At 59.1% G+C, this 16,811-nt stretch overlaps 1 protein-coding gene across 1 annotated transcript; it reads left to right on the top strand.

Annotated features, from left to right (window-relative positions):
- Positions 1-15,771, top strand: SELENON (selenoprotein N). Its single transcript, XM_045997101.1, has 12 exons — positions 1-212; positions 928-1,045; positions 4,185-4,318; positions 6,965-7,177; positions 7,393-7,517; positions 8,081-8,218; positions 9,808-9,889; positions 10,268-10,456; positions 10,821-10,926; positions 11,993-12,105; positions 12,197-12,298; positions 13,465-15,771. The coding sequence occupies exons 1-12, from the start codon at positions 21-23 to the stop codon at positions 13,633-13,635; spliced, it is 1,683 nt and encodes a 560-aa protein (XP_045853057.1). The 5' UTR covers positions 1-20; the 3' UTR covers positions 13,636-15,771.
- Positions 15,772-16,811: the final 1,040 nt, after the last annotated feature.

Raw genomic sequence — 16,811 nt, 5'->3', positions numbered from 1 at the left:
TCCGCCGCCCCGCAGCCGCCATGGGCCGGGCAGCGCCGGGTGAACGCGAGCCGCCCGGCTCCCGGCCCGGCCCCCACCCCGCCGCGTCGCCGCCCGCACCCCGCCGTGCCCGCGCCCTGGCGCTGTTCGGGGCCCTGCTCGCCGCTGCCGCCGCCGCCGCCGCCGCCCGAGCCTACGCCCGCCACAACGAGGCCCAGGCGGCCGCGCGGCAGGTCCGGCTCGGTGGGAAGGGCGGGCGCGGGGCTCGCGGGGGGCCTGGGCTCTGGGGGTCGGGGTCCGGGCGGCGTTGGGGGAGGACTGGGAGGAGGCGGGGGAAGGGGTCCGGAGGGGGCGGGGGGCTCGGAGGGGGAGGGTGGGGGCTCGGAGGGAGGGGGGAGGGGACCGGGAGGCCGGGTTGGGGGAAGGGGCGGGATGGAAAGTAGGGACTGGTGGGCCGGGGAGGGTGGCATGAAAGGGAGGGAGGTGGGGGGGTCGAGCAGACTTGGGAGGACTGTGCAGAAAGGCCAGAACACTGGCCCAGTGTGAGGCAGGGCCTGGGACAGACCCAAGGGGCGGTCCCAGCAGTGGTTTGGACAGTAGGAGTGAAGCTGGCACCGGGGAGAGTCTGGTGGTGGCTGGGGCAGTGCTGGGGGGACAGGAGAGGATGCTGGTGGAAGAATGTGACATGGGGACGGGATAGATAGAAGGAGACTAGCACAGCCTTGGGCCTGATGGATAGTGGATGAAGGAGCAGAGTGAAGCAGGGCCCAGCAGGGACCCAGAGGGGACTGGGGCTCCGGGATGGTGCAGAGGTGACATTAGGATGGGTGGACTGGGAAGTTTTGGGAGAACTGAGGAAGATGGTGCTGGGCACTGCCCCCTCTGTCTGTTTGGGACCCCAGCTGGGTATCCACACGGCGCTCAATGGAGCTCCTTCCTTCGAAGCAGGAGTCCGCGCTGAAGGCCCTGGGGACGGAAGGCCTGTTTCTCTTTTCCTCCTTGGACACAGACCGGGATATGTACATCAGCCCCGAGGAGTTCAAGCCCATTGCTGAGAAGCTGACAGGTACCAGGAGGGGCTGGGGCCTGGGGAGGGGGGCACCTGAGTCATGGCCCTCAGCTTCTTGGCCACTGTGTCTGCTCTGAGCAGGAGGGCCACCTAGAGAGGGAGATGAGGGACCCTGGCAGCTCTGGGGTCCTCTCTGCTCTGACCCTTCCCAGCTGGTGGCTCGGGCGAGCTGCCCGGCACCACCTGAGCCCGTTCTCAAGGGCAAATACGAGTTAACACCCCCTGCCCGCCTCTAAACATGACTGGAGGCCCTTCACGTGAGTTCTCTCTTTAATCTTCGCAGTGTCCTGGGACGTAGCTGCTGTCCTAATTCCCCTGTTTACAGTTGGGGAGACTGAGGCACAGGGAGGTACAGAGCTAGGATTAGAACCAGGGCCATCTGGCTCCAGGTCCTGCACCAGTTCACAGGTTTGAGGATTAGAGAGAAAATCTGCAGAGTGACCAGTAGACAGTAGCTGCTCAGTAGACAGGAGCGCTTCCCCGTATCACTAACGATTAACTCTTGCTTCGGTGTTGGATTTCTAGCCTGTCCAGTGAAAACATTTTTATCTAGTTATAATCAGTGATTTTTTTTTTTAAAGATGAGGTGCTGAAATATTCTCACAAATTATTAAATGTTACTCTCATGGTCTCACCAACACCCCAACCTCTGTGTCCATTTCTCTCCAACTTCTTGTGACATCTCTTGAACTTGGGATCTTGTTATCTGAGTAACTGGGTGTAAGTAGGTCAGTAGATGGGAAAGGCAAGGAGGAGATGCCAACTGCTCACAGGTGAGTGAGCCCCAGAGGCCAGTGATGGGCCTTCTGTGTCTCAGAGTGGGGGTTGGGTAGGTCGGCCACTTGCTGGTCCCGTGGCCACAGTCCCTGCCAGAGGAGGAGGGTCAGATGAAAAATGCAAATTTCCTGGAGCAGATGTGGGTCAGTGTCTCTTAGTGCCATTGAGTTTGGCAGTGAAGGCAGATGGGCAAGTAAACAGGTCAGCCTCACGTGGCTTGGCCTTGACCTCTTATTCTGCAAACACTTCATAGAACATCTACCCAGCCACCTCCTTGTCCTCTTTTGTGGACGGAGGGAGTGAGTTCCCTCATAACGACACGTTGGACAAGCTTGCTGGGCTCGAAGGCACCAGTAATTTTTTTCACATAAATCTTTTTCTCCCTCCCTTACCACCTCGGCCGCTAGGAGTGCAAAACTGGACCAAGTTTTGGGAAAAGAAAACATAAAATAAAACGAAGCCCAAAACTTCAAATCTGTGTAGGAAACAGAAGCAACCTGTCTGGTTGGCACAGTGATGAGTATGTTTAATTTTCTTTATATCTTAAAAGTTTTATGAATTGTCTGTGATGAGTTACTTAGAAATCAGGAAATAAAAGTTTTTATGAAAAAAACTAAAAGACCATAACATGCTGGACATGGGTATTAATAATTATCTGTGATAAGAGTAAAATATTTGAAAAAGCAAGGCGAAGAATAAGCTTGCACGTTCTAACTGTTCCCTTCCTCTGAGGTTTCCAGATTGCTCTTTGGCAAGTTTTGCAACATCAGCTTACAAATGCAGAAATAACCGTGATTTCTTCAGAAAAGGGCTTTGCATGAGTTGCTGTTGGGGCGTGCTGACTAAAAGGACAGCTTCCTGACTCTAGCCCCTTAGGATTCTGATTCAGTAGGTTTGAGGATTCTGGGCATATGCGGTTTAGAAAGGCATCCCGAAGGATTCTGATGATTCCTATGTAAGAATCTCTCTGAGTGCTCCCAGGTGGCCTGTCCATCAGTTCGCCAGAAGATGGCAAGCATCATCTCTGTCCCACCGACCTGCCCGGGGACAGCAGCCATGAGAAGCATTGCCACTGTCTGACCCCTTAGAGGTGTCCGGGGCTCCTCCCTTCCACCAGTCACCCCTTTGGAAAGAGGCTTCTTTTCTCGCTAAACCTTCATCAGGACTCCCTCCACACTTGAAAGGTCTCAGACTGGGCATACCTCGGGCCGGAAAAGACCTGAGAAGTCAAGGTCATCCCCTCCTTATTCAGATGGGGAGACAGGGCCACCCAGAAAATTGGGGAGAAGCGAGTCTCCTCCCTCCCGAGGTGGAGTTCTTGATGGCGTTGGCTGTCTCTCTCAGAGCTTCAGGACACCAAGACAGTTCCTTGCTTTCATTTGTTTTCAGTGGTTCTCTTCTCTTCAAGAGGCCCCCAGAACAGGGACATGCAGGGCAGCATGGCCTCAATTGCCCATGTAGGAACACCAGAGGGGCTGACGGAGTTACCCCAAATCATCCAGGAAACGGAGCTGACCTCGGCCTGGAGCAGAGCAGATGAGGCCCAGCCTGTGCCTTCTCTTTTCCGTGCCCCAGACAGTAGCTTGTCTTTGGTGCTGGGACCCCAGCCACTGGGAGAGGCAGCCGCCTTGCCCAGATGCTGCCCTTGGTGGGCCCAGCACCAAGTTCATCTCGGACTGTGTTCATACAACGTAGGGAACCGGGGCAACCAGCCAGCCTGGCCCTGGGTGAAGTCAGAAGAATTCATTTTGAGCCCTAGCTCCGTGGCCCCGCAACCCTGAATCTTCTGGTAGTAGTTGACACAGCTCAAGTTTATTACGGGTTCACTCTCTACCACCCTGGTGCTAACAACATGCGGATTATCTCATCCAATCCTCATAACAAGCCACTGACCAAATCGCACAGCTGGTGAGGGGCTGTGTCCCTCAGAGGGCCGAGATCATCTGGATCCTGAGCCTTTAAGGAAGCAGAGTCTCTGAGATCACAATGCCCTCAGAAGAGGGTCATGGTTGATTGTAGGTTTAGAGGAAAACAAGCCGGGGTTTGAACCCTGACCCCTCCCCCCACTCCCTAGCTGTGTGACCTTGGGAAAGTGACTTCACCTCTCTGAGCCTCCACTCTCTCATGTGTAAAATGGTCTTGGTAATGATGTTATTGTTTGCCTCTCAGGACTACGATGAAACTAAAGTGTGATACTTACTGGTTGTTACTTTGGTCATTGTTAACCATTACTCCAGCTCTAAGCCTGGCTCCCTTAAATCACCTTCCAGTGCGGGTGGGGGCGAGAGGGTGGACTTCCCCAGAGAAGAGAGGGCTGCAGCCAGAGGGCCGGCCCCTCTCCAGCAACTGTGCCTCCCAGGGTCAACGCCTGCGGCCAGCTATGAAGAGGAGGAACTGCCCCTTGACCCCAGCGAGGAGACGCTCACCATAGAAGCCCGATTCCAGCCTCTGATCCCGGAGTCCATGACCAAGAGCAAAGACGGGTTCCTGGGGGTGAGTGTGATTGGTGGGACCGCATGCACCTGCGTGCACTCACCTCCTGAGAATAGGCTTCTCTTTGCCTCTTCCCTGCCTGCCTTTATTAGCTGCCCTCTGTGCCCCCAGTGTGCCAGACCCTGGGGGTTCCAGAAATGGGTGTGATGCTGACCCTGTGGTTTGAGACACAGTCTGGTGCAGGAGGGATAAGCATGAGCCCCTAACCCAGAAGAAATCTGGACTGGCTTCCTGGAGGCAGTGCCATCTGGTAGAGACTGCAGGAGGAGCGGGCTGAGCCAGGTGAGGCAGAGGCGGAAGAGGAGGCAGTGTGGGCCCTGGAGGCAGGATTGAGGCCGGAGCCGCATGTAGGGTCATTACTTTGCTCAAGTCGGTCTCTCCTCCCCTACCCCCGCCCCAGGCTGTGAGTTTCTTGAGGGCAAGGCCTGTGACTCATAACCTCTGTGCTTCCTCAGGCTCCCGGCACCTGACAGGTGCTGTGCTGATCTCTGATGAACCAAACCTGAGGTTCAGCCCCAGCACGGGGTCGTGGGGAGGAGGAGGGTGCCTGATAAATGCTCTCCTGAGTGGCCCTGCCCCAACCTGAGACCTCCTGGCCAAGGTCTCAAGCCCATCCTGACCCTGAGGCACCCCCACACCCTCCTGCCTTCCCCGCCCTCCCCCCTCAGCTTGCTCTGTTCCAGCCCCTCCAGATGTCCAGGCTTTCTTCCAGCTGTGGGCCCTCTTGGATGCTGTTCCCTCTGCCAGGAGCAACTTTTCTGCTTAGTCCAGCCCACACCTACTCACTTTCGGTCTCCTGTGAAAGGCCAGCGCAGCATGAACAGAGGTCTGAAGGCAGGAAGTGCCGGGCCAGTCGCCTGCGGACAGAGAGCTGGTGCGGCAGGACCCAGAGCCCATGGGACACAGGCAGGGGCGTCCCGGTCAGTGGGGCTGGAAGAGAAGTCGCCAGACTGCAAAGGGCCTTTGTCGCCTGACTTTGGCCTTCATTCTGCAGCAGCAAATTACCAAAGAGAATTTTTGAAACGTGAGGGCTCCCCGGTCAGCTGCTCGGATGCTCCGCAGGCTGGGGAGAAATGGGGGACGAGAAGACTGGTTCTCAGCGGGGAAGAGGAGGCAGTGGGGGGGAGTCAGTGGTGATTCCTAGGACAGCCTAGAGGATGTGGGAAAGGAAGGAAGACAGGGCATGGCTACTAATGGAAAGCAGGGGAGGGGAGTGGAGGTGGGGCACTCAGGCTTCTGGATGGTGACCAAGCACAGGATGCCCCATGGGGACCGGAGGAAGGACTTGGCCTGGTGGGGAGCGAATGAGCTCAGTCTGGACACACTGAAGTCGAGGCGCCTGGGGCTGACCAGTAAGTGAGGTTGGAAACACGGGTTTGGTCTCCCACGGAGCATCTGGGAGGGAAGGTTGGCAGGGAGATTTGGTGGTGGAAGTTGTCTGAATAGATGAGTCCCCCCCAGAGCCGTGAGGACAGGGCAGGACTGGTGGGGTGCCCGGGTGCTGCACTTGGAGGAAAGATGGGTCAGGAGCAGCTCCCCACAGAGCGCAGCCCCCTTTTGTGGGCAGCTCCCCTGCGGGGTGGCAGGACCCCGGGGGCAAGGCAGCTCCCCATGGCCCAGCACAGCCTGCCCAGCTTGGAGACCCCCCACCTGCTCAGTCTTCTTGGAGGTAGCCCCGAGGATCTCCCTCCTCCCGGCGGGCCTGGCCCCCCACCACCATGAAGGCGGGGAAGGGAGAGGGAGCCTGATGCCCTCGGACCCCTGGCAGCTCCCTAGTGGCGGAGCACCCCTGAAGGGCCCCGGAACGTGCTGTCCTCCCGGCCGATGCCTCCGTGGGACTCCTGCCTGTGGCGTGGAGGGGCGGGGAGGGGCGCTGAAGGGGCAGCTGCCAGCAGAGGACGTGCCCTAGGTCATGCCTCGGTGGCCCAGAGCTGGGGACAGATGGGCCTGTCCCTTGCTTCAGCTCTGCTGAAGGTGACGGGGCCTTCCTGACAGGGAAACAGCTGAGGGACGCCGGGCATGCCAGGTGCCCGGCTGCGTGGTACGGGGGACTCTCCGGGGGAGACCTTCCTTCCCCTTCTCGGCAGGCGCATCCTGCTCCTTACCCCACAGATTTCCCCCAAAAGGTGGTGTCCACCTCTCTCCTCAGACTTCTCCCCAAAGCCTCCTCAGTGGGACATGAGCCCCAGGAGGAGACTTGGAGAGAAGAAGGTCAGGGAGAAGGCGAGGCTGGTGGAGGGGGTGGCAGGCGGGGGGGCACTCAGGCCAGCTGGCACAGAGGCAGGACCATGTGTCCATGAGGCCTGGAACGCTGGGACTGGGCTTGACGAGGGAGGGAAGAGACCGGCAGGACCCCTGCACAGAGCCTCCGCCTCCCGCGCCTCCCCCTTCGTCAGTCCCAGCCGGCCCCGTCGCTCTGGCCTGGGCTGCGCCTGAGGCAGCCAAGGAGGTGCTGCTGGGGGCCAGGGGAGCTGAGGGGAGCCTCGGCTCTGGCAGGACAGTGCCCGGCCTCTGGCCATAGGACAAAAGCACCCCCGGGTCTCACACCTCCCTTCACTTGGAGACCTCCAGCCAGGCGTGGAGTGGGGACCCCCACCCCATCATGGTTCTCGGCACCCCAGAGCTCTGGCTTCCCCTCCCCCCCAGGTCTCCCGCCTGGCCCTGTCCGGCCTCCGCAACTGGACGACTGCAGCCTTGCCAAGCGCGGTGTTCGCCGCCCGCCACTTCCGGCCCTTCCTGCCCCCCCGGGGCCAGGTGGAGCTCGGGGAGCCCTGGTGGATCGTCCCCAGCGAGCTGAGCGTCTTCACCGGCTACTTGTCCAACAACCGCTTCTACCCACCGCCGCCCAAGGGCAAAGAGGTGAGGGCCGCCCACGGTGAGCCCTGGGGGGAGGGTATCCCCCCAGCTGCAGCCCCAGCCAGGCATGACCCCCTCTGCCTCTGCCCTGCACTGGCTCAGCGCCTGGACCCCGGCGCCCTCTCAGGGCCCCCGGCCTACAGGCCCAGAGCGCTCCTGGGGGATCCGGACCCAGCGAGCTCACTCGGGTCTTCACTGCCCCTCCCCCCGCCCCCCAGGTCATCATCCACCGGCTCCTGAGCATGTTCCACCCGCGGCCCTTCGTGAAGACACGCTTTGCCCCTCAGGGGGCCGTCGCCTGCCTGACGGCCATCAGCGACTTCTACTACACTGTGATGTTCCGGTGTGTAGCCCTCGGACACCCCTCCTGGCCTCTCAGCCAGGCTGGGGACCCCAGCGAAGCATGGAAGGGCAGGGCCCTGTGAGGGCAGGGCCCGCCCAGAAGCCCCCAGCCACTCTCTGGCTTTGGGCAAGCCACATTGGCTCTCTGGGCCTCGGTTTCCTCATCTGTGGAGGGGGTGGTGGTGGCCTCCTCCTGGGGGCAGGGGGAAAGCTCGGGGCATGCTTAGCATGAGGCTGGCAGCCCTGATGGTTATCCACCCAGAAGGGGGCATGGAGGAGCTGTGACGCCGGCGCGCACACAGCCCGCGGAGCTGTGAGGGCGCAGAGGAGGGCTGGTCAAGCGAGCCCTGCGGGGAAGGCTGCGTGTGACCTGGTCCCTGAGGATGGGCAGCGCTTGGAAGGCCTCGTGGCTTCTCCCTGCCCCACACATTCTCCCTCCTCCCCTGCCTAGCCCTGTCCTCCCCTCAAGAGTTTGGCCAAGGGCTCCCCAGCTTCGGCACCAAAGCAGGAGGGTGGGCCGTGGCTCAGCAGGGGCTGCTCCCAGCCAGGCTCCTTTCCCCGCAGGATCCACGCCGAGTTCCAGCTCAGTGAGCCGCCTGACTTCCCCTTCTGGTTCTCACCCGGCCAGTTCACCGGTCACATCATTCTCTCCAAAGATGCCACTCACATCCGAGACTTCCGGCTCTTCGTGCCCAACCACAGGTGGGAGCCTTGGCCCTGACCCAGCCCTGCACCTCACTGTAGTTGGCCCCACTCTCCCCGCTTCCCAGCTCCAGGAGCTCAGGTGCAGGGGCCCAGAGGCCCCCTCCGTCTCTGCCCCTCCTTTGCTCCCCAGAGGCACCTCTCTTGGAAGGGGCCTGGAGGCGACCCAGGAGCTGGCATCTTGAGGTGGGCGGAGGTGGGTCATTCCATCATCTGGCAACCATGTCCCAGTTGGCCTGGATGGCCAGCTCTGTGCCTGGGACCCAGTGCAGCAGACTGTCCCCTAAGCAGGAGCCTAACACCCTCACACTGGTGACAGACCTCCCACAGACCCGTGACCTCAGCCTGTGCACAGCCCCCGAGTGCTGGCAGCTGGGCAGGGACTAGAGTCCAGGAAGCCTTCCCAGAGGAAGAGACATGGAAGCAGAGACCTGGGTGGGGCAGGGGACGGGGGTGAGGAGGGTTTAGCCAGGCAATGGGAGCAGCGCATGTGGTCCTTAGGGGCAGGCCCTGACTGCCTGCAGTTGCTCCCACAGGCCCTGGGGGGTGGAGGGAAGGGCCTTTCGGGAGGGCTCCATGCCAGCCACCTGCCTGCGTGCCCCGCCGGCTTAGGGTCAGCCTCTTGTCCGGGGAGCATGGGACCAGGAGGCCCGGCTTCATGTCTTTCCAGATTCCTCCCTGATAGCAAGTGGCTGCCTAGTGGGTCTGAGTGACCCAGGACAGGGACAAGAGCTTGGCTGGGAGCTGAGAGCCCCAAAGTTAAGTCTCCACCGTAGCATGACTGTGGGCAGGGCGCTGGCCGTCTCTGGGCCTGTTTCTTCATCTGCTAGACAGGAGAATGGCTCCCGGGCACGAGTGAAGGGATCGTTGGGAGAGCCTGGAAAGAGAAAGTTGCCCCCAGAAGCAGGAGTGGTTTCCTCCCCCTTCCCTCAGCAAGCAAGCCCCCTTCCCCACCTCGCCTGCACAGGCTCAGCCCCGAGCACATCTGCCTGCACCCCAGGACTGGAGGTGGGGGTCCTGGCTTGGGTGAAACAGAGCACGGGCAAATGACCAGCCCCAGGACTGGCTGCTCCTGAGCCTGTCTCCAGGACCACGGGCTGTCCACCTCCTCTGGTACCTGCTCACCCGGCCGGAGGAGGTTGGCTGTCGGTCCTGGGGCGCCCTCATGTGGCCGATCTGCAGATGCCATGTGGTGAGGCCCGACTTCAGCCTGGGAGGCTGGCTCAGGGAGGCAGGCACCAGGCTGTCACGTCTGCCCCTCTCTGTGTCCTGCGGGAGACACTGATGATCTTTCCGCTTCAAAAAGCCATGGGCAGCGTGTGAGACAGGGCTGTGAAAGCCCTTTGTGAACTGTAAGGGGCTGGGCCTGCTGAGCGTGGTGTGGCTGCTGTGCTTCTAAGGAGGCAGCCCAGGGACAGAAGGGGGCCCAGGCTCTGTGGTCGGAGTCCCAGTGGCCCCAAGACCTTGGGTTCATCTTATCAAGCCTCAGTGTTCTCATCTGTAAAATGGGGAGGGTTGTGTGCTCTCAGAGAAGGTTGACGTGGGCCTTGGTGATGAAGGTGTTCTCCCCACAACCCCCCCACTGTCAGGTCTCTGAACGTGGACATGGAGTGGCTGTATGGGGCCAGTGAGAGCAGCAACATGGAGGTGGACATTGGCTACATCCCCCAGGTGAGCACACAAAGGGCCCTGACCCAGGTCCGCAGGGCTGGAGGCCACAGGCAGTCTGGGTGAAGGATAGAGCTCCTGCTGGGCTGAGGCCAGCTGTTCCCAAAGCAGGTTTCTGAGACTCTACCTGATCTATGTGTTGGCATAAAAAAGCCAGCAGCTGCCATCAGCCCTCATGTGGCCTCATGCAGTGGAAGGAGCCCTGGACGGACCCTGAATCTGTCCCAGACTCACCGCAGGCCGGTGGCGGCCCTGCCTTGCCCTGGGCCTCAGTTCCTCGACTTTGGCCTTGAATGGGGTATCTTTGAGGGTCTGTCAAGGATTCCTGCCCACCTCTGAGATCCCCTCACTGATGGCACCCTCTCCTGATCCGGGACCTAGATGGAGCTGGAGGCCCTGGGCCCGTCGGTGCCCTCCATGATCCTGGATGAGGACGGCAACATGATCGACAGCCGGCCTCCCTCAGGGGAGCCCCTCCAGTTTGTGTTTGAGGAGATCAAGTGGCAGCAGGAGCTGAGCTGGGAGGAGGCTGCCCGGCGCCTGGAGGTGGCCATGTACCCCTTCAAGAAGGTGGGGCTGGATGGGAGTGAGGGCCAGGGGCGAGCTCTGTGTGGCTGGGGCTGTGGGAATGGCGGGCGGGGGGGCACCTGATTCCAGGCTGGGTACAGGGCTTGCTGCTGAGACCACCTCCCTGCCTGGCCCAGCCTGTACCAGTGGAGCCTCTTTTCTGCCGTTCCAAACTTGGCAGGAGGCATCCCCTGGCCCAGCCCGTTTCTTTCTCTCTCTCTCACTCACACACACATGCACACACACACACAGAGTTTGTAGCATGCACAGTTACACACTCACACCACAAACACACACGTCACACACAGCTCCTGTGTCGGAACCTAGCTGCCCGCAGTAGCTTCTCCGCGTCTCCCTTTGGCCCCAGGTCACCTATCTGCCATTCACTGAGGCCTTCGACCAAGCCAAGGCCAAGAACAAGCTGGTGCACTCCATTCTGCTGTGGGGGGCCCTGGATGACCAGTCCTGCTGAGGTGAGGGAGACCCTGCCAGGCTGAGAGAATGGGGGGAGACGTCACGCTTGGTGGGATGCAGGAGGCTCTGAGACCAACGGGGCTGTCCCGTCGGGGCATGGGGGCCTTGGGGACTACCCAGGGCAGGGGTGTGGGGGTGTTCTGCGCCAAGCTCAGAAGAAGCTGCTGTTCACAGTAGGAAGAGCCCCACTTGGCCATCTGCAGCGCGGAGACCTTGGCCAAGTGGCTTCCCCACCCTGAGCCTTAGTTTTCTAGGGCTAATACGCTTACCTCCCAGAGTTGTGTAACAACTCTGTTCTTGGGTATAAGAACGCCCGTGCTCCATGAAGTGACGCACCCAAATAAGAGAGAGAACAATGCCGGAGGCTGGCCATACGTTCACTTATTCAGAAGATGAACTTAAGAATCTATGGGATACAGAGATTTGGGGTGTCTGACAGCGGGTACAAAGATGAGTAAGACCGTGCCCCTGCCCGCATCCAGTCAATCCACAAACACCCCGGGCACCCCCTGCGCCAGGCCCGTCGGCTGGGTGCTGGAGTCATGTCCCTGTCCTTGGGGAGCCGTGTGTGTAGAAGGCGGGCATCGAATGAGGACAAGCGTGGTGAGCGTCACACGGGGCATGGTCCAGGGTGGCATAAGACCGGGGAGGCAACTCAGGGACAGTGACCATAGCTGAGATTTTGGAGGAGGAGTAGAAATTTATCAAGTGGCAGGAGGAAAGGAGTTTTAGGTAGAATAACCTATGTGGAGGCCTTGGGTCCTAGAGTTTTGTGAATTTAAGAAACTGTCACTGTCTGCAGGTCCCTGGGCTGAGGCTGCTGTCCGTCTGTCTGCCTCCCCTCAGTCCCCCACCACCCCATCTCAGCCCAGGACACCCCAATGTCGCTGACTGTAATCACAGCGACCCTCTACTTAGCACCTACCCTGCGGCAGGCTCTTTGAATCTGTTACTTTACTGGGGCGCACAGACAGCCCTACACCCCATGAGCGTTGTTGCTGATGGAAAACCCAGTAAGACACATGGGTTGGCCTCACCCTTCTGGCCTTGCTGTCCCCCGAAAAGGTTCAGGGCGGACTCTCCGGGAGACTGTCCTGGAAAGTTCGCCCATCATCGCCCTCCTCAACGAGAGCTTCATCAGCACTTGGTCCCTGGTGAAGGAGCTGGAAGACCTGCAGGTGAGTGGTGGGGGGTGGGAACAGCCCCACGGGAGCCCCGGGGACAGGGCCCGCAGCAGAGGCAGCAGGGGTGTGCCATGTGTCCCCACAGGACAGCCAGGAGAACCCCTCCCACAAGAAGCTAGCTGACCTGCACCTGGAGAAGTACAGCTTCCCCGTGGAAATGATGATTTGTCTGCCCAACGGCACCGTGGTAGGCCGCCCCCAGTACCTTCCCCCAGTCGGGCCGGGCCGCGTGGGGGAGGGGAAGCCGCAAGCCAGCCAGGGACTCGGACTTAGAGACCTCAGGCTTCCCGGCTGGCTCCCCCGCTTCCTGCTGTTCTCCTAGCCGGTCTGAGCCTCCCTTGTGCCCACCTGTAAAATAAGAATTGTCACGGCCACTCTGCCTGCCCCCTGCAGGGGTTGAGACACTCCCACAAGAAGGGGGACCTCGACAGCCCTTTGGGGACTGAGAAGCCAGGAGCACAGGCTAGCAGCAGAATGGATAGGAACGTGGCCTGGGAGGGAAAGCTCACCCTGGACCACTGTGGCCAGCTCTGGGATGGAAGGAGGAAGGAGGAAGGAGGGGCCAGGCCTCGTGACAAGCAGAGGGGACCAGGGGGCCCCAGGCCGAGACAAGCCACAAGACCCTACCTCTCCCCAGGGGCCCCGACAAGCTCTCACACACAGCCTCTCACTGGGGTCTCACACAGCTTTGGGAGAGGAACGATCACGAGTGCCCATTTTACAAACAAGGGAACTGAGGCTCAAAAAGGTCCAGAGACTTGGTGGAAGTTGAACGATTAAGAAGTGCAGCTGGTTTTGAAACCGGGTCTGCACGTGAGCCTCAGAATCTCCTGCCCCTTACCCTTTGAGTCCGGAGGGACAGTTAGTGTGGGACTGAAGGCTGTGGGAGGGTCATCAGCTTCCCCAGGCTCTCAACAAGGGGAGCAAGAGCTGAGGCTGGCCCGGAAGAGGGCCACTGGCTCACTGGTGCTCAGCCCGGTGAGGCCCGGCCCTGGCAGAGCCCCGGCATCACGGAGCTGGAGCCGGGCGGACAGAACCCGGCCTGGGCACTGCGCTTTCCTGCTTGTCCACTTGTTTCTTGGCTCGTGTGCCGGGCACCTGCCCTTAAGGAGCTGGCCAGCCAGGGTGAGAGGCAGCGGGACAGGAATTTTGGCGGAAGGAAGTGTGGAGTTCAGGGTCACAGGAGCAGAGGAGAAGAAGGGGTGGGGGCGGGCTGGGGGAAGGGGAGAGGCGTTAGGTTCTCACCAGTAGATGGGGTGTGGGGGAGCTTGCAGGCAGAGTGTCCTGTGTGCCCAGACGCGGGAGGGGGGAAGGGCCAGACCCCTCGCTCTCCTCACCCAGCCCCTCTCCCAGGTCCACCACATTAATGCCAACTACTTCTTGGACATCACCTCCATGAAGCCCGAGGATGTTGAGAACAACGTCTTCAGCTTCTCATCCACCTTTGAAGACCCGTCCACAGCCACCTATATGCAGTTCCTGAAGGAGGGCCTTCGGCGTGGCCTGCCCCTCCTCCAGCCCTAGTGTGCCCTCAGGCCGTAGGAGACCAGGCAGGAGTGGGGGGCGCTGACGGAAAGGCTTCCGGAGCTGAAGCCAGGCCCCTCAGGCCCGGAGCCCCTGGTCCTCACACTCCCACCCCTGCCATTCCCAGGCTGCCCATGGGACCTGAGGTCAATGACGGGGAGACAGGGGGGTGCCTGGGCTGACTGGACGGATGAGCCTCTGGCTCCAGCTGCCACCATTAGCCCTTTACTACCCATATGGTTCCAGAAGCTGCTCAGGACACTGGAAACGGGGCCTTGGGTCATCTCCCTGGACCTCACCCCCTCGGGCACATAGTCCAGGTCCTTGTGGGGTGAAGATCAGGGAGGAGTGGTGCTAGGAAGCCTGGGCCACCTCTCTCTCCTTACAGTCCCCACCTCCCAGAAGAAACATCAGGGGACCCTGGACTGGGGGCTAAGGAAAGGTTGCCCGGGAAGCACTCTTGTTTGGAGCCTCCTTCCTGGCTGTCTTCCTCTGCCTGGTGTCCCCCGGTGGGGTGAGTTTCAGTTGGAGACAGCCGTCTGGAGGTTCAGGGCAAAGCCATCCTTCGGAAGGAGAATCTGCTGTACCCAGGACCTCAACTCCCCACACCACTCAGTCCAACCTAACGACAGGACCCCAGCACCTACTTTGGGACTGGAGAGGGTCACTGTGAAGTAGGCTTCTGCTCTTAGCAAGGGAGGCCACTGAGGGGTTCCTGAGGCCCAGGGCCAACGCACCCCCAAATGCCTACCCCAGCAAGGGTTGCACTGGGACGACTGGAGCCCGCCTCCTGCCCCTCAGACCCTGGCTCCACAGAAGTGTAGCTCAGCCAAAGAACACGGCCCAACCCCCCACCCCAGCTGGTGCTGCCCCAGCTGTCGGGGCAGCCCAGACCAGCTTGCCCACCACCGAGTGGCCACTGACCCTCCTTAGCCTCTCTTAAGGACTTGGTCTACATCCCAACCAACTGACCACAGCCAGTCTTTTTTCTATATGCAGAAAAGTGTTTTTATGTGAAGTTTCTCACAGTTTGTAGGTATTTTTGATAACCCCAGTGCTGAGGAGAAAGAAGGGGCCGTGTCTTCCCGCAGCAGCAGCCCCATGATGGCTGGATCTGAAATCCTAGATGGGTCCAGCTTGATGTCTTTGCAGCTGCACCTCCAGGAAGAAACAGTCCTCTCTTCCTTTCCTTCCAGCTTTTTAAAAAAGGCCAATGTACCCCGAACCCTTTCCTTGTTCCCCATTCAGGCCCATGAGTGCTCCTTGGGCTTTCATTAAAGCCTTGGAGCCATGCCTGCTCCCCAAGCGCCTGCCCCCACAGAGGCTCACTCTTAAACCTGGGAGAGGAAGGCAGAGACATCTCCTCAGACACACTCCCAGGCCTGCCCTCCACTGAGTTCTCCCATCTGCCCCTGAAGTGTCCATTCCAAGCCTTCTCCAGCGGGGGCACTCTGTTAATGTGACTCGTATTTTCTCATTTAATCCTCCCCAAAAACCTGTGAGATTAATTGTTCCCCTGTTGCAGATGAAGAAACTGAGTCTCAGGGAAGTAAAGTGACGTGCCCAAGGTCACTGAGTGGAAGAGATGAGACTCAGCCTGTCTCGATTTTAGAGGGTTTTGTTTTGCACAGCAGCCAACCTCTCCCCCTGCCCATCTTCACTGAGGTGAAAAAGAAAGCCTCTCAGACCAAAATGTCTCACTCTCTGATCTCCAGACCCAAGGAGGCATGAGCCAGTGAGCTCAACCAAGTTGTGTCCTTCCGGGAGGCAGTGCTCCCATGCCCCTCACAGGGAGGGTGGCACCGGAGTCTGTCTCCCGGCTTCCAGGCCTGGATGGCATAACCAGCCCCATGAGCCACCCAGTGTCAGCAGAGACTCAGCCTTGCCGCCTAGTAGGCTCTTCCCCTCGTGCGGGTCCGGGAGGGCCCGCTGCACACTGAGCAATCCTTGTCCCATGTAAGGCACTGATCGCCTTGGCTTTCTGATCTTCATCTCAAGCCTTTCCCTGACCCCCCCCCCCCCAACACACACAACTATATCTTGAAGCTTATGTTGGGGGAGGGCCCTCAGCTCACTCCTGTCACCTGTCACTTCCCTCCCCTCCTCACACGTCCTATAATAAAATTGGAGAGACTAGGGTGGTTCTAAGTGCCTTTCCTTTCAATGGGACATTGGTCAGTTCTATCCTTGGTCTGACTCCTCTGTGGTGTTGGCTTGGCAGATGGGCAAGAGAACATGACTGGAATGCCTTTGGGGACTATCTTCTGTCACTAGAGGGCTCAAGTGATGTTCTTAAAGTAAGTTTGTGATAGACCTAGTAGCAGAACTTAGTACTGTTTTTAGAATCTGATGAGAAACATTCTGAAGTTAATTACCCATTTCTTAGAAACAGAGCCTAAGGTAGGCCTTAGGTAATTTTTTTTTTTTTTTTAAGGGAGTACGCTTCAGGGAAAGACCTGTATAAGAAGAGGTGGAAAAGGGGAGCCTAGCTGGCTCAGTTGCAGGAGCATGTGACTCTTGATCTCAAGGTTGTGAGTTCAAGATCCATGTTGGGTGTAAAGCTTACTTTAAGAAAATAAAGTCTCTTTTTAAAAAGCCTTTAAAATTTTTTAATTAAAAGAAAGGAGTAATGAAGAATAGGAGAAGGAAAGATGCTAAGCAGGACTAGAGTATCAAATCCTAGCCTGGGCATGATCACGGGGCAAGGCTTCTGGAACATAAGCTTCACCACTGAGTACAACCTGTCTTTGGTACCCTGTGTCAGTCATTGACTTGGGAGGGGGAGTAAATTCCCAGTTTAGCGCCTGCTGGCTCCCTGTTGGAAGTGCAATTTTCCAGAGAAGGGGGCAGCTCTGTGAAGCCGGCACAGCAGCCGGAAGCTGGGTTCGCTGGGAGGGTAGAGGTGATCTGGATGGAGCAACAAGGCAGCATCTAGCACCCCCAGGAAAGGGTGATTTGCAAGATCTGCCGTTGAACAGGGAGGAGAATCAATGATTAAACAACAATTTGCCATCCTGGAAAGAAGGCTGGACCTGGAAGTCAGCCCTCGTCATTTTAAATATGGTAAGGATCAGGGTGGACCGCTGAGGTCCCTGGGTAGGACAGCTATGTAATTTGCAGGCTCTAGTGCAAACTGAAAACTGCAGGGCCCCTTGTTAGTTTAGACACACACACAT

The sequence above is a fragment of the Meles meles genome, chromosome 1 (genome assembly GCF_922984935.1).
Source record: "Meles meles chromosome 1, mMelMel3.1 paternal haplotype, whole genome shotgun sequence".
Lineage (NCBI taxonomy): Eukaryota > Metazoa > Chordata > Mammalia > Carnivora > Mustelidae > Meles > Meles meles.
Note: the sequence above shows the minus strand (reverse complement) of the source record. Positions and strands in the feature narration are given on the sequence as shown.